The sequence below is a fragment of the Paramisgurnus dabryanus genome, chromosome 16, assembly GCF_030506205.2.
Source record: "Paramisgurnus dabryanus chromosome 16, PD_genome_1.1, whole genome shotgun sequence".
Lineage (NCBI taxonomy): Eukaryota > Metazoa > Chordata > Actinopteri > Cypriniformes > Cobitidae > Paramisgurnus > Paramisgurnus dabryanus.
In genome coordinates this window covers 17,556,567-17,583,382 of record NC_133352.1, presented here as the reverse complement: position 1 = coordinate 17,583,382, position 26,816 = coordinate 17,556,567, and the positions used below count along the sequence as shown (strand labels likewise).

Sequence of the window (26,816 nt, the reverse complement as noted above, 5' to 3'; positions counted from 1 at the left end):
TTAAATGCTGGCAGGGAAACAAAACATTAAATGATACAATGTAGTGCTGTTGGTTATTTTCTGATGTTTAATTACACAGAATTCATGCCCCCTAGTTTGACTCCCACTGCTTTACAGTATCTCAACTCAAAGTAAATTTCAGTCATGTAAAGGCTACTGTATATTGTTAAATTAGACTGTATGTGGTGAGGTTACACTCAGCTCCTGCTCTTTGTCCGGGCCGCTCTGTTGTGGGCTGACCGGTGAAAGCTTGAGTGATGTCAGCGCTGGGCAGGATGAGTAAATATTACTCCCAGTTTTTTTTTTTATAAGTAAACAGAGTTGCCCTTGAGTGATATTTTTCATATTAGCTTAATGTGCAGTCACCAGCCACGGCATCACTGATCAAACAGGAAAGACCTCCTATAGAAACACAGTGCAACTATACACACAAACACAGACATGCAAACAAACATTGACGCTCATTTTTTGACTGCTGTCATTCCAAATGTAGCTTCACAGGCTTTGGGGCAGTATTCCTTTTCATTCCCTTTTATGTCCCTATTTTTTCCTAAGTAACTTTTTATAACTAGTAATAACACCTGCCTGTAATAAGTGGACTTTATGGATCATTTAGATTTTCTGATTTAAGTTAGGTTACTTCCACTCTCTATGGGCAGGACTGAACACTCCTGTGCTAGATGAAGCAAACTGAGCTTTAAAATAAAAATATAAAAGGTAACAAATGCAAAACAACACATTCAAGGTTAAAGACAGAACATGAAGGTTTTTAGTTATGCAAGTTATGCAAATTTTGTTTTTAGCATTGCAATTAATTTAATGTTGAGGCATGCATCTAGACAGTAAAGTCTGTGTTATGTTGAGATTGGCCTATTTCCCAGCTGTCTTTTTCATGCAAGGTTTACATAAGAATGAGGAAACAATCGTGTTTGAGGCTCATGATGTGTCATACCATGTACAGAACTCTTATTATTCATCTATGCCTATAGGTAAATACAGTTTTACATTCTACGACACCTTTAACAAATATTCCACTGACTATAAGTAACTTTGCAACTACATGTGAATTTATTCTACTAACCCTAACCTTACCCTTAATAATCTACTTATACACCAATGATAGTTAGTTGACATGTAGTTGCAAAGATTGTAGAATGTCTGAAGTGAAGCATCGAAATAAAACCTTATATTTTATAAATCAATCATGGGATTGTATACAGTCTGCCCAAACGGTAAAATTTATTACCCCGCTACTTAGCAAATACATGTATATAGATAAATGCGCATTAAATATTTACATTTACGAGTTTAAATAATTTAATAAGCTATAGACACAATCCAAGCATACACCAGATAAGCATTGCATTATTTAAAAACATTTTACCACTGATGGCCACAACTGACCAGAATGATCAGAATGAAACCCGCATTTTAGATAAATAATAAATATATTTTTAATATAATAAAGAAAAGTATTTTCTGCAATCTTTAAAAAATGTTACCCAGGACCACAAAACCAATCATTAATTTATCATTTTTACCCATACAGTGTATTGTTGGCTACTGCTACAAATGTACCTGTGCTACTGGTATACTGTACTATGCCTGACTAGTCTTACGGTCCAGTGTCACAACTGGAGAAAATGAGAATGAGATTTACTTGGAACAGGAAAATCATATAGTAACAGGGTTGCATACCAAAATGTGGGAAAGTAAATATTTTTTGTTAGTAATTAAAATGATGCATTAATAATATTTATGCACTGTAATAATAAAAACGTCATGCATAAGAACATAATTTATCATAATTGGCCCCTAACCTTTTCTGCTTTTGCAGATGACAATCACTCCCAAATGCTGCTGAGAGATGAGTTATAAATGAGAAATGGTGATCTGTAGGATTGTACTGGGGGTTTGGTGGTCTTGGGCATAATTTCGCTCTGGATTCCTGAATCTAACAGTTAGTTTGATTATGCAAATGTCTTTAAATAGAAGCGGCTCTCTGGGGATGTGGGAAGTATCTGGACTTTTGTCGGTCGATTAAGCACGGCAACAACGTGTCTGCTGACGTGAAATAGAGAATTGACTCAAAGTCAATAATATGTTTAAAAGAGTCACAGCTGGAGTAAATCATGGTAAGATGATCTGATGTGTGTCTGTGTCTGGGGCAGCGTATTGTGTTGTATATCACAACATGAAATGGTTTGATCAGTGCTGTATTTTTTTTACAATATTAAATGGGATGTTGACTTTAGTTATGTTACAACCATAAGCAATGACTTGCTACTTGATTGCAGTCTATATTAAAAAGAGGCGATGTTAAGTGCCAGTCTAGGCTAAAACAAGGCAATTTTTGGGCTGCCAGTGAAAATGTGATAAATGCCTAACCGTAGCCCAAAAAGAAATGAAATCAAATAAATAAATGAAACACCTTGTAATCAAATTACGTTTCTTACATGATGAAATATCATACATCTTCCAAGTTATTTTTGGTAAAAACAACATGTAATTTCAAGTTTATTTTGGCTAAAAGTGGGTAACTCGCTAACCTAGATGGTGAAATGACGCCTATTGCTTACTGGGTAGAGTCACAGGAACCTTATTTTGACAACTTTCAGTAATGCCCCATAAAATAAACAGCCTTAAAACTAATAGACATGGATAAAAAGCCTCAAAATATTTGATTTTAAAAATCTTCTTAAAGGTGGGGTGCATGATCCCTGAAAGCCAATAGGCATGTTCGACATCGGAACATGTAACCGATAGGCGAGATTAGCCGTGGTCAGGCGGGGAGGAGCTGAAAAGGGAGACGTGAAGTCGGACATGCTGTGGTTGCCATAGCTTGCTGCATTTACGTCAGGCATGGCTGATCACGTGGCGTTTGCTTGCTTTATCACAGTAAACATGATTTGTAAGATAAAATAATTTGTAAACTACATAAAAAGTGAATTATACTGTTTTGAATGTCCGTGTACATTACAGCATCTGTTTCTACAAGAAAAAAGTTCAACATAAGGATATATTACTTAAATACCAATGTAGTGGGGTCTATGTTTTTTATCCATTTTATTTTGATGAACATGACACAATATAACATCGCGACTACATGAAAAGAGCTTTAACTGTTATAAAAATACAGATTTGTGAGGATTTGTGGAACTGAGGGCGTGAAAATAAACATGAAACACATGTGATTGTTGTCATGTGGTGAATCCGACCAATCGTGAAACAGCTGTGTTGTCATTACAGCCCTTGCAGCTCCTCTTCGGGAAATGCGCTGGCTGAGTCAGGCGGCTGATCTCGAATCGATCTCGCGGTTCTTTAAAACCATGTGACACAGTCACGTGCCTGCAGCGCCAGCTCAAGTCGGACAAACTTACTAACCGTGATGCACTGCTTCAAGTCAGCCGCAGATCGGTCTGCGCAGTGCCGCATGAAGTCGAACACACCTATTGTTGACCATTGAAATCACCTAAACAAACACGCCCCAATAGAATCTGGACCTTCTTTTGATAGACCCGCTCTACACATACACAACCCAGGCAACGATGTTGGTTAGTAGACAAGCACCTTACTGCTGATTGGCTACAAGTGTGTTTTGTTAGTCGGCCCGACTCCCTTCTCCAGTGTTTTTCAAAAATCATGCACAAGATATTTAAATATTAAAAGGGCTTACTTTAAGTACATAAGTGCATGCTTATGTTTGTGTCAGACAGGCTTTAATAGCAAAATACAGCTGGTCGAGTAAAAATGGAGTTACTGTAGACAAGTGTCCTCTCTGCACCAGATGCAAAAGGGCTAAAATACAGAAATCTATGTGTGAGAGAGATACTGCAGCTATATTCTGCCCGAAGCTCGAGAAAGAAAAGGAAATGAGAAGAAACAGTCTAAGAAAACAAGTGACAGAAGAATGTTTGCCGTATCCTCCAGAATATCATCTATTTCATCCTCAGACTCCTCCAGAAGACTACTGAGAGATGCTGATGCAATAACCTATTGAATGTTGTGAGTCAGTGTGCTGGTTTCAGCTTGAGATCTGTACCGTGGGAAGAAAAAGGTGATGTATGACAGCTGAGGTGAGGGACTCTGGCTTTCCCAGACCTCTCTCTTAACACACAAAAATCATCTGATGGATGCCACTATTAGCATGCTGGACAGTCAACTGCTGATGGGATGTCAATGCATGTATCGAACAGGTAGAGTATATGACAGTATGTATGACCACCATGCACACTACAATACGGGATATAAAGTGCTAAAGCGCACTGTAGTGTTAAAACAGACTTTTAAATTATACCCGCTGGATGTTACTGTTAACATTCTTGATGCAGTTTTAATATTACTCTCATTATTCTCATTTCTACTTTTTAGTCCTCGGAGGTTCAATAAAAATGTTAGTAAAGTGTTTCACGTGTCAAAACTGGATGATATTTTTAGATAACTGTGTTCTGCTTGCCTGAAGTGATGTGTTAGGTTCCTTCATCATTAAAATCTACTGACAGTCTGAAAATATTTAAAAAATAACTTTTAGTCTATATCCCACACTGCTTTGGTATCAGCTATTTATAAGCAGATATTCATGAAGGTTTACACATACAAACGATTGGACTTACTGTTGGTTTTGAGACGAGCAGGTTCACTGTTTCTGCTGCCCGCCTGGTTGATAGCCTTGACGAAAAAGATGTAACGGGTGCCGCTCTGAAGACCGTGGACTGTGTAGTGATTCTGCTTGATGTTGGGTACGATCATCCAGCTATCTACTGAGTTATACAGACCTTTAAGACAGGAAAAGAACAGAGAGAGTGCATTCATTTTCATCGGTCTTATTCAAGGTGATGCCAGCAGACGTTAATCTTGAATGCTTGCACTTATTTCTCAATCCAGAAGTTTTACAGCTCAGAGGTTGCTATTTTAGGAGAAATAATGACGACACAAATGAGCCAATTGTTTATTTGCTTAGAAGAGCTGTGAAATAAATGCAGATAATTCAGTCTTGGAAGAAATTGGTGAAAAATGTGTGAGCTCATATTGAAATCTCTGACTTTTAGCAAATCTGAGCATCTAAAACTTCATAGACACATTTGAGGATCTTGTTAGTACAAACATGACAAAAACCAATATAAATAGGAGGCTTATGTTTGGTAACAATTTTTGATAAGGATGTACAGTAGCAAAAGAAATTCTAAGAGGTCGACCAGATAATACAAAGTGACAGTTTGTGACAACAGAAATATACATAAACTGTCTAATGTCCAATAAAAGACTACGAGAACAACAATTTTGGACAGCTGTCCTGAGTAATAAGTGGTTATAAGGCAACAAATCAGTTCCAACATATACTGATACCACTGTCAAGATAATGCAAATTACACATTATAAACTGAAAAATGAAGCATTTACTTCACACAAGCGCCATGGGAACATTATGAAGTGACGTGATTATGTGATGTGAACATCAATGAAAAGCGGCAAACAGTTTTTGCAAGTTCCCGCAGTTTTGCAGGTTCCCCCAATTTCATTGCATAAAATTTTATAAATATCCCACATATTCAATAGCATTTTTTAAGAAAATGTGCCGCAAGAGCAAGGATTTTTGCCCGCAACAATAAAAAAAAACATTGCGTTTTTCTGGAAGGACTGTACAGCATGTCTAAAATGCCTCACAGGGGGCGTAAGCATTAACGCTTCCCATTCACTTTCAATGGGTGACGTCATGCGTTGCCGATCTGAATTGTGGATCTGTTGGTGCCGCGTCACTGCTGTTGCTTGTGGCAGAAGTTGAACATTTCTCAACTTTTCAAGCGGCAATGTGCGTGTCAGCCATTCAGATCGCCTTATGCAAATAACCTAGCGAGAGCCAGCGTATTACATTTATGGCAGACCGGAGCATGTGTTGCGGCCACTGTGCGTTAACGCTTTCGTCCCGTAAAATACATCTGTTTGCTGTGAATTTGAGTCAATAGTATCTCACTATTGAGATATGGCAGACAGCGCACAACTCCCAGAAATTATGATAATACAGGGATGTGAGTCAGTACCGGGGCGGGGCTTTATCAGTGTGACGTCACATTAACAAGAGAATCAAAACAGAATGCCTAAAGAGACTGCTTTAAGGATTTAAAAAGGAGAGGATTTTTTTTCTATTGTAGGGTGGTTGTGTTCACACACCGCCAACATACATTTATGTATACATTTATGTCTATTTTGCATAAAAGGTTTCCTTTAAATATGAAAGCGAATCTAATTACTTGCTTATGCACTAATTGCTTAGGTAGTAATAAAATGTACACTTCATTTAATGTCCATTCTGAATGCTGAATATGAAACAGCTAATTGCTTAAAGTATTAACCATGCTGAAGTTCCACCATCGTTTTAAGATTTCATCATGAACAAAAAGTCATTTGATCCACGTCTCTATCAAAAAGGCGATTGATGTTGTTGTTTGATGGACAGAATTAGAATAGCTGACTATAATACGCTGCTTACATTGTAAATTCTCTGCTATTGGCTGACATTCATAGAAAGACTTCAAAGAGAGGCAGATGAAGGTATGTGTCACTGGGTAAAAAGTAGGCAGTGTGAATAGGGATCCTGCACTGTGTGTAAGTGAGGGTGAGTATGTGTGTGTGTGTTTGTAGGTAGATGAAAGGGAGCTAAAACATGAACGGTGTTCCCAATACTGCCGGCAAACCCAAATCAGCCTTTGATGCTACAGTTGGGCTGTTATATTATGTGTGCGTGCATTTTTACTTGACTGTGCATGTGCTCTTCTATATTTATGTGTTATTTATGACAATAAGATGCACAGTTATACTAATATAGTTGATATACTTTAACTGCAATAATTCCTTCCTCATCAATAAAGCCCTTGATATGTAAGAAATGACAATAATTGATATCTATGGGAGATATACACAGTAGCCAAACAGGTGTTTTGCATAATAGCTGCTATTAAATTAGGTACTGTATTTTAGCATAGCCCCACATCATACACATCATAATTTTTTTTTCACTTTGGGCAAAAGTCAGTCATTTGTTTGACCTCTCTTGAATCTAATGGCACGGTGGCCTAAGACTTTTGCACAGTACTGTAGATGCCTTGGTGATGTGCTTTTTTCTCAAAGAAGGGACTGACAATTTGATAAAACGTAATTCGATTCTGTTTGTGCCTTCAACGTGTGGGTTATAAAGTAATGTTATCAAGGCTGTCGTTAATAATTTTGACTTGTAACAACGTCAACAGGAGAGGGTTACATAACAACTTTCTGTCGACACCCTCTCTCATCGCTCTTTGTGCGCTCGGTTGTCTTTCCACTGGATTTGTTTAGTTTTTCAAACTGGTGTGACCTCCATCCTGTTATAAAAAGTGTCTGCTGGCTGTCATGACACAACCCTGAGCCGGGGTGCGCACATCAGATTAGGTGATGTGTCCTGAGTTTCTCCTGCAAGGACAGTAACATTTGCATACTGTTTGCTGCAGGTTAGCATGCCACTCCAGCGTTTTGTATCACTATCAATCAATGTCACAATGCGAGCGGAGCAAAGAGCATTAGCTTGTGTCAGATCTAATCAGGGCTGATGCCAGGCCGCTGCCCTCGCTTTCACAGGGTCAGCGATAAACAGGAGTCCGCACAAAAACCCAAGCCCTTCTTTCAACCAAACCGACGATCCATCTTAATCGACTACAGGCCTACGGCGAAAAAGCACTCTTTTCATTTTTATTGCTTGTCTGTGTTTGATTCAGATTTGTTTGATTCTGGTCACGTTATAATTGGTCACCAAAGATCGTTTTTCCCTTCACGGCAGTTGTCCTGTCACACATATTGGAGCTGAGTGCACTGCGGGGGAAATGTATGGATTTTTACATACCACATTGTTGTTAATGGGCACGTCGCAGACCGAGAAGGTGAACGTTATTGGCTAAATTCGGGCAACAACAAAATGACACTTCATGATGAATTACTGTTATGAAAAAGACTTTTCATGGTACCAAGACCTTTTCATATTATGCTTTTGCTCTGAATTTCTTTGCAAAGTGTAACACGTTTTTAGTAGGAGCAAATATAAAGTCATTAGTTTCACTAGCCTAAAAACAAACAAGCAAGAAGACACACAAACACATTATTCCAGTAAAAGATGTTGCCTTACATTTATGCATTTACATTAAAGGGGACATATCATGAAAATCTGACTTTTTCAATGTTTAAGTGCTATAATTGGGTCCTCAGTGCTTCTATCAACCTAGAAAATGTGAAAAATCAACCCAGAAACTTAGTTTTGGTAAACCATTCTCTGCAAGCATGTGAAAAAATAGGTCATTGCAATTTGGCTCCCCTTGTGATGTCGGAAGGGGATAAAACCGCCCCTTAATCTGCACTATCCAACCACTGCACTGCCATTTAGTGCAGAGATCAGATCTTTTGCATTTTAAGGAAACACACTAAAACGGCACATTTTTTCTCAAACCTACAAAGTGGAAATTTTAACATGCTATAATAAATTATCTATATGATATTTTGAACTAGAACTTCACATATGTACTCTGGGGACACAAAAGATTTATTTGACATCTGAAAGAATTTGGATGCTTTTATCCAAAGAGACTTACAGTGCATTTTATTTTACGGGATTTGAACCACAACCTTTTGCCTAATCTACCAGGACAGCTACAAAAACTTTAAATTCTTTAGATTTAGATTCAATTACTTGAATCTTTCTATTACATTTCATTGAATCTTTCTTGCATGCTTTCACTTGGCCACAGGCTGAGCAAATTCTCCTCATGGGAGGGAAGCATAAGGATCTAAGAGCTGCACCGTTTAAGCATTCGCATTCAAAGAGAAATGCTGTAAAAAGCATTCCTCTTCATTTCAGCGTATGTTTGTTTGTATCCTCAAAGGAGCCTGTGGTTGCACTACAGTTGTTCCTGGGTCTCTGAACTATCAACGGTTGTAATGAATATACTGTGTTTGGATACTGAAGTGGCATGAATAGATTATGTGGAAACAGGTCTGAGAGAGATGACGATGCTGGCAGTCTGTTTACTATCTAAGTTTTACTGGCCTTAAAGCTGTTAATAGCTTATTCCTTTCTATCTTTCAAAGTCTTCAGTACAGCTCTTTCACTACACACATCCTCCACACATCAATGCTTTTATCTGCAAGCGCACCTTTTCTTTCCCTTCCTAAAAGGTATGGGGGATGTTCACCTTGTAGGTGTTCAAAAATGCTAAATATAATAACAGTATGCACGTTGAGCACAATACAAAGAGGAAGTATGTACGGTATAATATACTGTATCTGGACCTAACAATGGATTAGTTACATAAAAATGTTGTTAGATTGTGAGAGTGTTATATTCGACTCACACTTGTGTCTGGACATAGGATGAAAACTTACCTACTGATTTTTTATGTTAAAATACTTTCTTCTAACCCAGCTACAGTATCATTTTGTGGAGAGAAAATGACTGCATATTAAATCCCCAAAACAATACTTTCTTAAATACATTTTTAAAAGGAACATGCCAACTTTTTAGGACTTTAGCTTATTCACCGTATCCCCCAGAGTTAGATAACTCCATACATACCCTTTTCATCTCCGTGCATCCCGTAACGTCTGACGCACCCACCCACCACTAGCCTAGCTTAGCACAAAGACTGAAAGTAAATGGCTACAGCTAGCATATTGCTCCCAATAAGTGACAAAATAATGCCTGCATTTTTCTATTTATACGCTGTGATTTCTATAGTCACATCGTGTACAAATAACAAGGTTGTGTGAGACACAGCCATCTTTTTACCATATACATACTGGGAACTATATTATCAGAAGGCGAAGCACTACTTGGGCGAAGTGATTTGCTTGCAGCGTATTTGTACACAGTGTGACTATACAAATCAAAACATATAAATAGGAAAATGTTAGCATTATTTTGTCACATATTGGGACCAGGGCCGGTCCGTCCAACAGGCAATACAGGCGATTGCCTGGGGCCCCGCGACAAGACGAGGGCTCTCCATGCATAAAAATGATTTTGTCATTGCACAAATCTCATAGACAAGATCAGCAGGCATTACGCAATGCATGTGCAGGGACCTTATTGATTAAAAAAGGGATCACAAAGACGGTAGGTGAAAAAAAACAGAGATTTAATAGCATGATAAATTCTCTGCACAACAATCTACAGTTAAATGATAATAAATACAAAACCTTAGTATAAGTAAAGACATTAAACATTACAAAATAAGAACATAGTGGGCTAATATGCATAATGTTTATGACCCGATTGCACTAGCGGATGTGTGTCTCATTGTGCATGCTTGGAAATTAAACGTTTTGGATTATGTTTAATGTAGTATTTCGTATAACAACAACGCAATGTTATGTTACATCTTTTAATAAAGATAAAACAAGTCTTATTTATGTGAGGTTACAGTGGTAGGCTTTGGCAAACTATGGCATTAAAACGATACCTTTTAGGAACTGAAGAGAAAAAGAGAAAATCATAGGGAAAAAAACACACAGTAAAGGTATTTTCTGCTTTACATTGTTTAATGCCTATGCTAATTTAAAAACATTAGAAAATGTCAATCACCCTTTCTAAATTAACCCAAATGAAAAAAGACTATTATACTATATCATTAACTGTAGTAAACTGTATAGTAAAATTCTTAGATACTAAAAATATACTACAGTAGGGTTCAAAAACAGTATACAGAATACTGTATCACCCTATAGTAATTATTTTGTATTAATATACATGATATTTGTATTGATACATACAGTACTCTAGTTCTGTTGCACTACAGTTGTTTCGCTTTAACAACATTGCTTAATATGTTGCACTTAATAAAAACTTTGAAACTTAAATATATATATTTTCATTATATATATGTTTTAATTTCACTTGTCAAATTGCATTGCTATGAATTTTTTTACACTAGTGGGGCCCATTTTCATGATCTCGCCTAGGGCCCCATAACCCCAAGGGCCGTCCCTGATTAAGCTAGCTGGAGCCATTAACTTCAAGTCTTTGTGCTAAGCTAGGCTAGCGGTGGGTGCGTCAGACAGAGTTACAGCACGCACGGAGATGAAAAAGGTATGTATGGACTTATCTAACTCTACGGTGAATAAGCTGAAATCCCAAAAAGTCGGCGTGTTCCTTTAAGATCAATGTTTTGGCATCCGGTTTCTTTAGAGCACCAGTACATGGATTTCTACATAAACAGCTTTCCATAGTTGCAGATCTAAACAATCAGGACAAGTGTTTTAACTTACTGATAAAGTTGGTCTGACCAGTGTAGATGGTGTACTGAAGCTCGTATGACGTGACGCTGAACTCATCTTCAGAGGTCCAGTGTACTGTAATGGTGTCATGAGAGGCTGTACAGAGCTCTTCTCGTATGGATGGAGGGTTGGGTGCTGGAAAACAAGACAGGACGTATTGATTCCACAAAAATAAAAGCTGATGTAATATTTTAAGTTTACACTACATGCGCAAAAAAATGGTTTCGGTTTTTCCCACTGGTTTTACCTGTCAAGTAATCAAGTCCTTCCAGGATTTTCTTTTCTCTGGAGAAATCGAGGGCGAAGTTGTCAAAGGCCTCGTTTAGATTGACATCTGGGATGAGGACCTGAGAGGAGGCTGTGGCCATGGCAACTCTGAGCACAAGAGAAGAGAAAGGAGGGGGGAACAAAAACAGTAATTTAGATGACTAATGGGTATATTTTAAACGCCGTCTGGCAACACTCAATGAAACAAAACTAAGGCAGAGGACAATACAGTCAGCATTACATAATGCCAAGAAGCCATTTGGTAAGGTGTTGATCGGGCTTATAATAGTCAAAGATTTGATAGATAGCATTTAGACATGTCACAGTTTGGACATTTTATCCGATAATGCTAGGCTGGAACCAGGAAATCCAGGAAAAGCACAGATCCAAAGTATCTAAATGTTATCGCAAATGATAAGAACTGCTAGCGGAGACATGGATGATATCTGTACAGTATGTGTGTGAGTACATCTCACCTCTCAGCAACATTCCTGGCTGTCTGGAGGAAGCGGGTGTGGTCGTTTTCCTTCAAACTGAGCTCAGCCTGGGTGATGAGGGCACTGGAACGCTCTAAACACTGTCTGCAGTTTGCAATCTGCTGGGCCAACTTCCTCAACTTCATCACCTAAGCAAACACACGCACATACATTGCAATATCCAGGCTTGTTTACATTTTCACACAAATGTAAGATTGATGTATGGAGCCATAATTGCAACTAACTAAGCTATTACCGTTACGTATGTTTACTTTCTTTACAATGTTATGAAAAAGGATAAATCCTACGAGAGCTTTATATCAAAAGCTCATTACCGCCCCGTGCTCATCATCACAGTTAAATGAGCCCGTCGCTTTGTTTGCTCTTTGTGTAATTATGGCAGGGAGTCAAAGAGGTAACTGATCATGACGCTTATTTAAGTTTAGCACTGATTGGAATATCGCCAAATGAATGAAATTCCAAATACTGTAACAACGATGTTGAATGAGAATATGCTTTAAATGAGGTTGCCCCAATGGTGTAACCACTGCATATTTCATGTGAAAAATTTGTGACCCAAATCAGGCGCAGAGATGTACAGCCACAAATCCAGAGATGGACTAAATGCAGGCTGTTGTGCCAAGAATCTCATTTGCTTAACATTGGAATAGTTTTGAATGTTTTAAGAATCACATTGTTCTTATAATATGTAAGTCTGTGTCTCAGGCTTTTTAAGGCAGACTTCTGGGATTACGGTTTCTAACACACCTCCTTTTTTCTTGTTTTAACTCACTTTTGTAAAAACAATGCAAAGAGGTCCAGATAACAGCACCCAAACAATAACAAGCATAACAATTAGATTTTAGAGTCGAAACTGTCCATTTTTATAAGATCTGTCTGAGACTTTTGTTTTTAACTCGAGTGTTTCATAACGTCAAGCTGTTTTGCATTCATGCCAAGTATAATTTGTTATGAATCAGCTTATCTTCTGGTTCAGTCTATCAAGTTACATATTACAAGAAAGTAATAGAATAAGTACATCTGTCAAATATTTATTTCACTGAGTTAACACCAAAATTGACTACAATCCATGGTTATGTAAAATATTGAACAATTTTGGCATTAATTTTTAACCAAAATTAATCCATGATATATGACTCTGGTCAGCTCTTCCCTTTTCTTTCCTTTATAGACGGTTATTGATCTGATTAGTTGCTAAACTGATCTCTTGAACAAATGCCTCGTCGAAAATAACAAATGTTTTGGTTTCCTAGGTAGCCTATGTGTTGTTTTTTTGCTTGTTATATAAATAAACTATGTTTAAAGAACTTTGTTGTTATTTATTCTTAGCGGAGTTTACCGAAAGTTATGTGCGGACCACAACAGCCGCTTGTTTATGTTGTTACTGCTGGAACCATCTATATTAACCATAGATGCCCATCCCAAAATGGCCACAGAAAAATGCCAGATATTCTCTGTTGTGACCCCAATGTTTGTTATGGAGGGGTGTAAATGATTCATTTGTTTAATTTTTTTATATATTGTGTGTGTGTGTTTGTGGCAGTTAAGGATAAAGACAGCAGGTATACTGCAAAACTGTGATTTATTTATATTTAAATGATGTACTTAAGGACAAGAGGGGTGCCAAATCAAAGTAAGTAACAAAACAAAAAATCTAACTAATTTTGTAACATTCTAACCTAACTACAAAGGAAAAGGTACTGAGATAAGTCTTCAGCATCCGTAGACGCCCTAACTTACCTACACTACCTATCCAAACACAAAAACACAAAACATGCAGTGGATAGCACTCACTCCTAACCTCATTTTAATGAAAAACGCTTTTGAAATTCGATCTTACGAGTTGTAAAATCTACAATGCTTTGATGGAAGCTTCAAATGTTGTGTTTAAAATAGTGCAGAAAACGCGAATATGCGCATTTACTCCATCTTTTGAAAGCACTTGGGTGCTCCCGTAGCTAAGCAACCTAAGCAGTGCATTTCGTAGTGCCGAGCACCCACCACTGGAGAAATATATCACCGCCTAGGATGTTAATCCATGTTCCATGTATGTACACAATCTCCTTTAAAAGGACACATTTTTTTTAAATAGGCTCATGTTCCAGCTCCCATAGAGTTAAGCATTTGATTTTTACCGTTTTGGAATCCATTCAGCCGATCTTCGGGTATGGCGGTACCACCTTTAGCATAGCTTAGCACAATCCATTGAATCTGGTTAGACCATTAGCATCACGCCCATGACCCTTGGTAACTTTCAACTTTATGTTGGTCTTAGTACACAGTGTAACTACAGAGTAAAGTTTTAAATAGAGAAAAAATATCTGAACTATTTAGTTATTTTTGAGGTGATGCAAATGGTCTAATCAGATTCAATGAATTATGCAAAGCTATGCTAAAAGCGGTACCGCCAGATCCAGAGATCAGCTGAATGGATTCCAAAACTGTAAAATTCAAGTGTTTAACTATAGGGGAGCTGGAAAATAAGCGTATTTTCAAAAAAAGTGCAATGTCCTTTTAAGAGGAAATGTTATACTTCATAACAAGATGTTATACTTTCTCATTAAGTCTCTTCAATCAGTTCATCTGGATGTAGCCTATATTAGTGTTTTTTTAACTGAGGAACATCATGTCTGACAGAGGAAAATCATCAGACACACCTGACCCCATTTCTTAAAGAAATCCTCAATAAATGAAACAAATCCTTAAAGGAATAGTCAATTTTCTTAAAAGAAAAATCCAGATAATTTACTCACACCACCATTTTCGAGAATAAATTATGTTTTTTGAGGAAAACATTGCAGGATTTTTCTCATTTTAATGGACTTTAGAGCCCAACATTTAACACTTAACTCAACACTTAACAGTTTTTTTCAACGGAGTTTCAAAGGACTCTAAACGATCCCAAACGAGGCAAAAGTGTCTTATCTAGCGAAACGATTTTCATTTTTGAAAAAAAAAAATGCCCTTTTAAACCACAACTTCACTTCTAGATCCGGTCGTGATGCACCAGCGTGACCCCACACAATACTTCATGACGTCAAGAGGTCACAGAGGACGAACGCAAAACTACGCCCCAGTGTTTACAAGTGTGTTGGAAGAGGACTGTTCTGACGTTGTTGTATGTGGAATGATAATAATTAATGTCTTTGTGTCAGTTTATTGTTTACAATGGTCCGCAAATGTGCGTTTCATATATGTTACACGTGACCTCCCTACGTCACTACGCATTTACGTTAGGTCGCGCTAGACCGGATCTAGACGAGAAGTTGTGCTTTAAAAGTGTATATTTGTTATTTTTCTTGTTAAAAATGACAATCGTTTCGCTAGATAAGACCCTTATGCCTCGTTTGGGATCGTTTATAGTCCTTTGAAACTCCGTTGAAAAAAACTGTTAAGTGTTGAGTTAAGTATTAAATGTTGGGCTCTATTAAAGTCCATTAAAATGAGAAAAATCCTGTAATGTTTTCCTCAAAAAACATAATTTCTTCTCGACTGAACAAAGGGAGACATCAACATTTTGGATGACATGGTGGTGAGTAAATTATCTGGATTTTATTTTAAGAAAATTGAATATTTCTTTAACTGATTTCCTTTGATCAAATGTTTTTTTTGGCAAAAAAGACACAAAATTCGACTGCAATAGAAAAACAAACAGAACATTTAAAAAAATTAAACATCTAACAGCCCAAGCCTCAGACCAAACCTTACACACACTTTGCATCTGGGCATATGATCCCCAAAGCCTCTTTAATGCTAGATATTGAAGTACATTGTGATAGAGCAGCATTACTGATGTTTGCAAGAGGGCAGAAGACATAATCTCATGATACAGTCTCTGCATGTCAACTCGGGGCTGTCGTGTGAGCGAGCAGCAGTACAGAAAGCTTTGATAGAGATTAGTGCATTTGTCTGGGCCTCTCGCATTACATTACCCAAAAACCCAGGACCACAGGCCTATCCTGCAGCTAAGATCCTCGCTTGACAAGAGTGTGAGTTCAGGCTGTCAAGATAAAGTGTCTCTGTGCGGCATGTTCACTGTCAAACTTGCCAAAACTGACTGCACGATGTGCACATGAGATGAATAAGAGAGAATAAAACCAGCGTTTTCAATTTTGGCAGTGTGAAGTGTAATATCATAAAATGCACAGTTTTGTTATGTATGATATGATTGGATGAGCCATGTTATCAGTTGCATATCTGTTGCAGCACGTTGTACCTGTTTACAAAAAGTTAGCATTGCAACCCTTAACAATCTACAATTATCCAAATAAACTATAGTTATTACTTGATACTCATATTAGTTTATGCAACTATTTATTGAGGTTATAAGCAAAAAACAAAACTCAAACTGCCACTTTTCTTCATAATAAAGGCAAATTTGCATTCTGTTGACATTTATTGTTGGTTTGGTCCTTGTAATGTTGATCATGGCGTATCTGAATGGTTTTTAGCATTATTTACAATCCTGAGTATAGCGGTTACATCCTATCCCAAAGGAGAACAGAGTGCTATACAGAGAAACCGTCTGATGTTTATGCTGCTGAAGATTATTGAGTCTCATATTACACAAGGGAAGCTTGTTAAGTGAAGTCACATGACCAATTTGAAAAATTTAACAACTAGTCTCTACTTCTCACAGTCATCTCAATGGCCATCACATTTTGGACCTTCTAACAGTATCTCTAAAGCCCCATTATACCTGTACCAGGTTTTATTAAAATGTATTTAAACCACTCAAATTTGCAAAAACATGAGGGTGAGTTTATGACAGAATTTGTATTCCCTTTAAAGGGACACTCCAGTTAAACATTTCATTCTTACGGTTTTGGAATCCATTCAGTCGATCTTCGGGTCTGGCGCTAGCACTTTTAGCATAGCTTAGCACAATCCATTGAATCTGATTAGATCATTAGCATCGCACTCAAAAATGATCAAAGAGTTAATTTTTTTTCCTATTTAAAACTTGACTTTTCTGAAGTTACATCGTGTACCGACGGAAGACCGACGGAAAATTAAAAGTTAATAATCAAAGACTTTGCTGCCGTACCATGGCTGCAGCAGGCGCAATTATATTATGCAGTGCACGAAAATAGTCCCCTTGGTAACTTTCAATAGCAGGAGACTATTTTCGGGCACTGTGTAATATCATTGCGCCTGCTGCAGCCATGTTACAGCAGCAAAGTCCTTGATTATTACGCCAGAATGAGAATATAGTTCCTAGACTTATCTGACTAGAAAATCGCAACATTTAATTTTCTTATCACACGATGCAACTACAAAAGAGTCAAGTTTTAAATAGGAAAAATATCGAAACTCTTTGGTTATTTTTGAGTGCAGTGCTAATGGTCTAATCAGATTCAATGGATTGTGCTAAGCTATGCTAAAAGCGGGTACCGTCAGACCCGGAGATTTTGAATGAATTTCAAAACGGTAAAAATCAAATGTTCAACTCTAGGGGAGCTGAAAAATGGGCTTAATTTCAAAAAACATGGATTGTCCCTTTTAATATCCTTGTAAAAAATAAACTATACAAACTGAACCAAAGGTGTTTACACATGCACGATATGTTTAATTCATTATTGTAATTCAGACCACACTAATCACGCTGATCCAAACAGAAAGAAACTCTACCTTGGATTCTTTGATCTTGACAGCAATGACCTGTTTCCTCTGGCGTATTATCTCCACCAATTCATCACACTCCTCCACCAGCTTGGCTTCATGCATGGCTGTGTTCACCTGTAGATAAGAGCAGAGAGTTTCATAAAGACATACAATGAAACTTCATCAGACCAATGGACTAAATAAGTCACTCGATGCTGTTTGGAGTGAGGTGGACCGAATCATTACAGAGCAGGAAGATGATGAAATTACAGACTATTCTTCAATTCATTCATTCCTTCCATTCCCTGATCATCCCTGTAATTACACCAGGATGTGATATCCCATCAAAGGATTGCATGCTGCTTTATCACTGTACTGGCCAATCCCTGCGCAAAGCTTATTAATCAAGTCCGATCTACTTAAGCTGTTAATCGTACACGCACACATACACACAGAAGCTGTATTAGTCAGGACCTCTCAGTTTTATCACTAAAACAACAACATAACCCTGAATCTAACCCTTAGTGAAACCTGTTGACATTGTTTAGAAGACTTATTCAGTGTCATATTTATATATGGAAGCAACTTGCATTGACTAAAGCAAGAAACTTTCTCGTCTTGTCTCGGATCATCTCAGGGCGCTCAGTCTGACAGTCCTGTTGCTGATATCTGTGATCTTATCAGACCTCTTAACACAACATCCCTCCACCGGTATCTCAGTAGCCTTTCTTGAGACTCTTCAAAGGACTTTTCTGAAGATGGTAGTGATGTGATGTATAATCCCTTACTTTCCCTCACTTCATCTCCAGCATACAGCGTACCTGCTGTAAGTCCCTGAGGGCCGACAGCACTTTGGCAGATTCATGCTGACACCTTTAACGTGGTACTATGCTTTGGTCTATGCATTTTGGCTGCCCTGGACTAGATTAATATTTATTGGAGACTTTTGAGGAATTGAATGTAACCTTACATCTCAGGTTCATTGTGGACTGAAGTTAAAAGCGGTTAAAAGCATTAACTCTGCCTGATAAGTTTTATTTTTATTAGGAGTATTTATGCTCAGACTTTAATGGGGTCTATTGTTTAAACACACAGTTTTTACAACATACCCTAGTGTGTATAGAAGTACTAACTGCATAGAGTTTGTAAAGGATGTCCTGTTCTGGGATATGGTGCTGGGCCTGAGGAATAGCTGTACTGATTTAAACAAGTCATTAAGCCTATGAAAAGATGCTTGAATGCAGCGCGGCAGCCTATTACCTTAGTATGCCCTCATTATTGAAGAGGTTCATCAATTTATGACCTTTATCTGTACATGTTGCCACGTTTGTGGATTTGTTAATCCACAGGCTGGGTCTTGGGATAGACACTGCCTGCTATAAATAAGAGTATTTAATGAAGTCCACTGGTTGACTCTGAGCCCACAAACAGAGAGATTTGAGGTCTGTTTTTGCGGCATCTCTGATTATTGTGTATCCTTCCCGTATGTTGACAGATGGGGCCGATCCGAGTGCTCTAAGTGCACGGCTGTACAAGGGTCTCCTCTGGGGTCCGCCTCATCACCGCAGAGCCCGAGTGGCCCTGTTAAAAATGGATGAGCGAGAGGCATATGCATCACAGCGTGGCGGCTCTCACCACACTGCTGCACACATGGCCATTTGGTGGAACGGCAACTAAACAAGGCAGCCCTTCACACCGCAGGGCTAATAAAGCACAGGAAGTGGAAAAGGGGGTTGCTCGGATTTTCGATGCAGAAAATGAAAGTTAGGTTGATGCGTATTCCCATGTGTAAGTGCAGAAATTTCCCCAGACACCAACACTTCCCTGACAGCTGAGCTCATGAGTCATTCATACACCGAACAGCACTCAGATTTCCATCACTTTCACTGTTGTCTAATGGAAACACTATAACAAAAACTTTTGTGATACTATATATTGTGATACTATATTGTGTTCCTGTAGCACAATTGGTAAAGTATTGCATTAGCGGCACAGATTGTGATGGGTTCGATTCCCAGGGAACACAAATCGATGTTTCCCACAAGATTTTGAGAGACTGTGGCAGTGATGACATCACACGCCATTAGCATATATGTGACGTCATCACGTATTGTTTTACTCTTGGATCTGTCACATTATATTGCATTTTAACACAATTGAATGTTATTTTAACATATTAATTGTTCTATAAAAATAGTGACTAAACACGACCCAGTGAAGACCCACGACTAGGGCTGTCACTTTTGAGAAAAATCAAATTCGAACGGATTTCGAATATCAGGCAATGTATCTGAATATATTCGAATATCTAGGCGCCCCCCCCCACGGGCATCAAAAACCCACTGTAATGGAGATTCAATCACAAAATTATTAACAGTGACAGTCATACACAGGGTTGTCTGGATTACTTTTTTATTTAATGTTTGAAACAGCAGGTTATCAACTTATGAATAACAAACTTATATATATAAAAATGATTCAGAACAGTTACAAACAATAACATGACAACTTAAATAGCAGCAGGAGTATATAGGCAGACGCAAACGGAATTCGCGCCCGCAGATTTCGGCAGAAAACTCCGCGGAATTCCGTGGATTTAATGCCCGTCATTGACAAGCACACATATCCCGCGCTTGAGCGTGTTTGTGACCAGAACTGTCATTGACAACAAGCACACATACAAAGCCTATCCCGCGCGTTTGTGAGCCGTCATTCACAAGTACATTAACCCTGCGCGTGCTGTTTGCTTGCCTGTTTTCAATGATAGAGAGCACAAACCCTTTGATACTTGAGATGAAATTAAACTTACCGCTTTAAGCAGATCTCACTTGTCGTCAATGTGACGCGCGACAGTCAGCACATGATCATTTCACATCCGTTTACAAGACAAATGCTGTTGTTGTTTAATATAAAGTTTACCTTGCATTGTAAAAATTATGAAATTATCTTCATACATGCTAATTTCATAATGCGAACGTATTAACACAAGCTTTTTATTCTGCTATAATATTTAACACTATAAACAATATGTCATTTTATATACAAACTATAATTCTATCTTGACATGCACATGAGGTTCATTTTGGTCCCATTTGATTCCCTCTCTTGCGCACAGTTGCCGTCGTCGGTCTCACTCTCAGCCTCCTTCCAATTACGAGGTGTAACTGTAAAAAATGCGCCACACATGGCATTTTAAAAACCGGATGGTTTATTTATAGTTCGAATACGGATATTTCACGTCATGTTAGAATGCATATTCGAATATCGAATAAAAAGTGACAGCCCTACCCACGACCCATTAACTCTTGGTTTAATCCAACCAGCTGTTTCTTTGCGTTTGTTAAAATACTTTTCCCTATATTATGTGAGAGAGGCGCGCTGTACGAGGGTAGGGAGGCGGGCTGAGCACTCGCTACAATGCATTAAGCCATTTTAAATAGTACAATAAAAATATAAATGGGAATCATGAAAAATCTATTTGTGTGCGGGCGCCACAGATAAATCAGTGTATGGGAAAAACTACAAATGAAGAATTTAGTTCCAAAATGCGATAAACGTCATAAAAAAACAATTGTATCAGTATTGTATCAGGTCAGTATTAAAAAGTTAATTCTTAATTTTACGCAAAATCTGTAATCGTTGTGTTAATCTGTCATCTTTTCTCCCTTTTTTCCCAAAACGCGATAAACGCCAGTCCTCCTTCTCTGCAGAAAGCAATAAATCCGCTTAACCAATCACAGCGCACCATTCCAGGCATTGTAAACAACAATGGCAGCACGTTGAAAACACAGAATCCTAGTTTTCCTCATCTACTTTGTACTTTGTGATCAACAAACAAACAAAAACAAAATAATACTTTTGATGGCATTGATAAACCTGTGGTGGTTTTCTGTGGCAGGGTGAAGGAAAAATGCCGGCTGTTGCTTGTTCTCACACGACAGCATCATGCTTCTGTCATGCTAACACATTGACCCCAAGCGATCTTTTAAAAAACTATCCATTATTTTACTCAAAGTCAACAAAATTGAGAAGAACCATATCATTTTACAGCTGATCGCTGTCAAAAAAGTTCAGCGTCAACGTAGGATGACAGCAGCAATGACAGTGTTCTTAATATGATTAATGCCATTAATGTTTATTTTTTTAAATCAGTTTATACCACTAGTCAACTAAATGAATATAACATGGCAAAGATGAATGCACATTTATATATTGATTCAATAGATTTATAGCATTTTGAAAAAAAAAAAAAAACATGTCACATTTTTTATTGCATTTTGCGGAAAAAATAATCAGTTTTTATAATAAATCTTTGAAAATTAAATTATGGATTTGAATTTTTAATGTTATTATAACCTAAAAATGCTGTGTGGAAGTTTGTAACAGAAAATAGTGATTTTCATCTTGTCACTTTCTTGGTAACGAAAACAAGTTTTTACCGAAATTAGTCAAAATTGATTTATTGCGTTTGGAACCAAACTCTTCAAATACTAACAAAGATGTATGCAATGGAAGTTGTTTTGGATAAAAGTGTTTGCCAAATGTATATATGTAAATGTGTACTCATGTAATAAAAAAGTAATCTTTAAAAGTAAAGCCATTCTGTTTTTATTTATCTTCCACTTTAAAGGGTCATATACATCTACAGTATAGTACTACTTTATAAAATAGGTAGAACAAACAGAATAAATTTTGATTTGTCCCTTTTTGCCAAATAATTCACATTATGCCAAATATGTTCTCAAAAGATCATAATGTCTACAAGAACCAAGAGCAAAGATAACCAGAATTTAAATGAAGGCTTGACGTTAAAGCCCTATACTTCATTTCGATGCATAATTGCTTTCATCTCTGAGGATTTCTGTGTCAAACTCTCTGTATTCACACTCCAATAATTTGAAGTGTCCATGAAGTCTAAATTACTTTCCATTATTGCGCCTCATTATACTGCCAATAATGTACAGCCCTATCAAAAAACATGAGACAGCTCTGCCTTAAATAGACTTAATCTTTATGGTGATTGACAAGCCACACCTTCAACACTTATTATTGCTTTGAATAGAAAGGTTTGAAGGATGAAGGTACAAAGTGAATATTTTCTTTGACTGATTTAACTGTTTTCATCACCTCTGGGATGTTCATGTTTATCTATGTACTTTGGGATTTAGTACTAAAAGCTGTTTTTCAAATACCTACAGCATGCATTATCTCACTCAAGTGGGACTAAAGTACATTGTCTGTGTGAGTGGATGCGCAAATCTTTAAATGCGAGGTTTATCTGAGGTTAGTTACATGTTAAACATCTAGTCCCTCTGGAACTGGACCAGTTTGATTTAGCTAATGAAATAACAATGCCCTGTCACCTGCTTTCTTTTAAGAAAACAGCAAGGACAGCCATCCTGACAGAGTCATTAAAAACGACGTTTGCATTTGGATTTCCCCTGTGTCTGATGTCTTACTGCTGATTTCAAGTCATTTTGGAGCGCTAAGCTATGCTCAAGGTGACACTATTATACAAATGCCTAATATATCCCTGCTGTTTTGTTAGACTTGCCTTTAATCAGCTCTGATATAAAGACAAAGGGTGCTAATTAGCTGTCAAAAGCATATGTGTAATGTCTCCATGTCTGCTAGCATCTAGCTGCTTGTGATATGCATGGTGATAAGTAAGCATTGCTATTGAAAGAAGCCTTCAAAAACAAGCAAACACACTTTAAAGGTGCAGTGTGTAAATTTTACTCTAAAACTAGATCATCAGTGGTGTATAAAGACCTTACATAATGAACTGTTTTGTTGTTATTACTTTAGAATAAGCCATTTCTATTTACATACACTGCGAGTCACCTTACAACAGTCGCAATTTTGTGCCGTCATGTTTCTACATTAGCCCTAAATGGAAAACTACTGTACAGAGCATTATGTTGGTTTTACAAGTCGGCATGTTTGTCCTGTGGTGGCTACCATAGCTGCTCTATGTGTTTCGAGAGAGAGGGATGACCGGTGGACTGAGCCGTTGGCTGCAATTCGCAATCTCACTACTAGATGCCGCTAAAATCTACACACAGCACCTTTAACTAACTAGCGAACTAGCTCCCACTTAATCATACATATACAATTAAATACAAATAGATAAACAGATTCAACTACTTTTCCAGTGCTGTAGGTTTAACATGTTTCAGAAAAAAACTATTTTTTACCAAGTACTGAAAAAAAGACCCCCGCCAACTCAAAAGCCTGTGTGCACGTTTTCACTTATGCAACCAATTGCCCAGATCTCTATAAAACTATACAGCATAAACTCTGCTGTTTACAGTAACGGTTCATGACTCATGCATTTATGAAGCCTATTCAGTCTCTGAATGACCATGAATTTATTTGCAGTGAGTAAATACAAAAAAATTTTTTATTCATGAGAAAGACTTTGAATTCATACTGATACTCTCTTAAAGGCCCTTCTAGTGATGGATTAAATAGCTACGTTGAAGTCAATACACATGCTGATGTTGAAAGTTGCTCATAAAGGTAAACACTGAATACTATAAACAATCTTTCACTTAACATAATAATGAAAATACATGAACAATCACATTAAAACATACAGTATATTACTCAGTCCCTCCAGAAGAACATGATTATGCGATCGCATTTTTTAAAAAATACGCCGCACTTTCACAGCATAAATTGCAGATTTCTGTGGGCAAAATATGCGAGGCTTGCATCATTTCATAATTCCTGCATTTTCGTAGCAAAAATCACATCTATCTTAGCAGAAAGCTGAAAAATGACACATTTATTTCACACTAGCGCAGCAATGTCCCCTGTGGCCATTTGAACGTTATGAAGTCACGTGATTATGTCACGTGAACTTCATTGAAAAGCTGCAAACAATTTTTGCAAGTTCCCACAATTTTATCGCATAAAATTTCATAAATATCCCACATATTCCATCACATTTTTTAAGAAACTGTAACCGCAAGAACAAGTTTTTTTTGCCTGCAACAATCACAAAAAAACTCTGCGTTTTTCTGTAATGACTAATTAATTACAATCATATACACTGCAAAAATTCCTTGTTGCACTTAAGTTTAATTAACTTGAATTTACAATTATTTTCAACTCGAAGGGCTCTATCTTACACCCGGCGCAATGCAGCGCAATGCGCGACATAAGTGTCTTTTGCTAGTTTCCACCCTGCGCAATTATCATTTTCACGTTTAGCGCCACGTTGTTAAAATAGCAAATGCATTTGCGCCCCCCCTTTTGCGCTTATGGGCGTTCTAATCTGAAAACGAGGTGTGTTCAGGCGCATTGTTGGCGCGTTGCTATTGTGAGGCAACTAAAATAGACTACGCCATTGACCAACAAAAACCTGGTCTAAAGTCTAATGTCAATGGCGCAATATTGTTTTTTGTTATTTAAAGAGCGCATTAGTATACACCTATAAACGGGACATACAGGACGACAACGCGGGTTTGCTTATCACATACATGAATGGCAGCAGCACAAAAACGCTTTTAAATATGAAAGATTAAAGGATTGAATGTAAAAGATTATTATTGTGTCTCTTGGATATAAATGAGGACTAATGATGAAGACTGCGCAAAGAGCTGCTTCATCTGTAGCCTGGTAAGTAAATAAATGCTTTGCTTTAAACAAATGCATCTGTTTTTAAATGTTTTTTTTTTTAAATGCTACCTCACTGATTTATTGTATATGATGACTCTGTGGATATGATGAGATGAGAAACATTTTTAAGTAATGCTTAAAAAAAACTGACGCTGTCCAAGTGCTGAAGCGTGCAGAGAGCCGTTTGTAAATTCTTTATCTCCTGTTTGTTACAAATAAAGTATTTTTAGAGTACAAACCTTTTCTTACATACTTGTAAATTATTTTTTGATGATATTGGATAGCCATACATTTAAAGCAATTACAAGCCTGCTTTTTACTTCCATGACTAAAAGAAAACGGGTTTTAAAGGTTTTAATAAAAAAAATAACAATTTCAATAAAAGTGAAAAACAACACAATTATTTAACATTAATCCTAAACTGGGGATCTTCTTTGTCCGCTTAGTTTTTTGGTTTACAAAGTCCGTCATCTAAATAGATATTAGACATAGCGCATGCGCAACTTGCTTTTTAAGGGGATGAGAGGTGAGACTCTCATTGGTTTATTGCACATTACGCCCAAAATACTCCCATTACTCATTAAAAAAGAAGGACCAACCCTTTTCGACCATGCGCTCGGCGCACAAACCATTTTTCCCGTCGTTAAATTAGAAAAAGTGGATTCGGACACGCCCATTTAGACGTTGCGCTGTGCGCTTTAGACAATGCGCTTAGATCGTTAAAATAGAGCCCGAAGAGTTGCTATGAAATATAAATAAAGTTAAAAATAACTTAAGCTAATTCAACTTTATTTTTTATAATTTATAGCAACTCCTCACTAGTCAAGAAAGTTGTAAATTAAAGTTGATTAAACTTAAAAACTTGAAGTCCAACAAGGAATTTTCTCCAGTGTATGCAACTGCACAAACCATCAGAGCAAGATTTTCTGCAAAGCTTTTCTAAAGCAGTTTCAAATGCAACCTCTAAATGTCACAAGAAAGAAGGATGCAAACAAATTTGTAAAAATAACTAAAACATTTGTAAATCATTTAAGGTAGATTATTTGTTTTTTGTGCAGTAACATGATGATGGTGTTGATAAAAGATAAAAATAATACTGATAAATAAAGAAGTCAAGCATTTGGCTGGACTCACCTCCACCTGTTGGCAAATCTGGATGAGTTTAGCCATCTGGTTTTCCAGCTCACTGTTTCTCTTCACCAGATTGGTTAGGTTATTCTCCAGGGTTTGCTGTTGGAAAGAAACACACATATTTAGACTGAATGAATCACTCTTTCTACCCAACACACTGACAGGCAATGTTTCACTTTCATCCTGTCAAGAGATGACAATGAATTACAATGAAACGTTTGAAAACAATAGTTCACCCAAACAGTAAAATTCTGTTATTTTTTGACCCTCATGTTGTTCAAACCTAACATGTTGTCATTTCTCCTGAGAAACACTGAGGAGACATTTTGAGAATCTTTAAATATATTTTCCACATAAGGACAGTTCACAATAAAAGTCAAAATAAAAGTTTTTTCTTTTGAT

At 37.3% G+C, this 26,816-nt stretch overlaps 1 protein-coding gene across 6 annotated transcripts in view; it reads right to left on the bottom strand.

Annotated features, from left to right (window-relative positions):
- The window catches only part of mid2 (midline 2), a 155,072-nt gene that overhangs the window by 7,164 nt on the left and 121,092 nt on the right, over positions 1-26,816 (bottom strand). For all 6 annotated transcript variants that reach the window (XM_065266467.2, XM_065266468.2, XM_065266466.2 and 3 more), the window contains 6 exons: positions 26,418-26,513; positions 17,685-17,792; positions 12,033-12,181; positions 11,537-11,664; positions 11,281-11,424; positions 4,614-4,775 (listed from right to left, as the gene is read on the bottom strand). In XM_065266467.2, the coding sequence (XP_065122539.1) occupies positions 4,614-4,775; positions 11,281-11,424; positions 11,537-11,664; positions 12,033-12,181; positions 17,685-17,792; positions 26,418-26,513 (787 nt within the window). The remainder of the gene's footprint in view (positions 1-4,613; positions 4,776-11,280; positions 11,425-11,536; positions 11,665-12,032; positions 12,182-17,684; positions 17,793-26,417; positions 26,514-26,816) is intronic.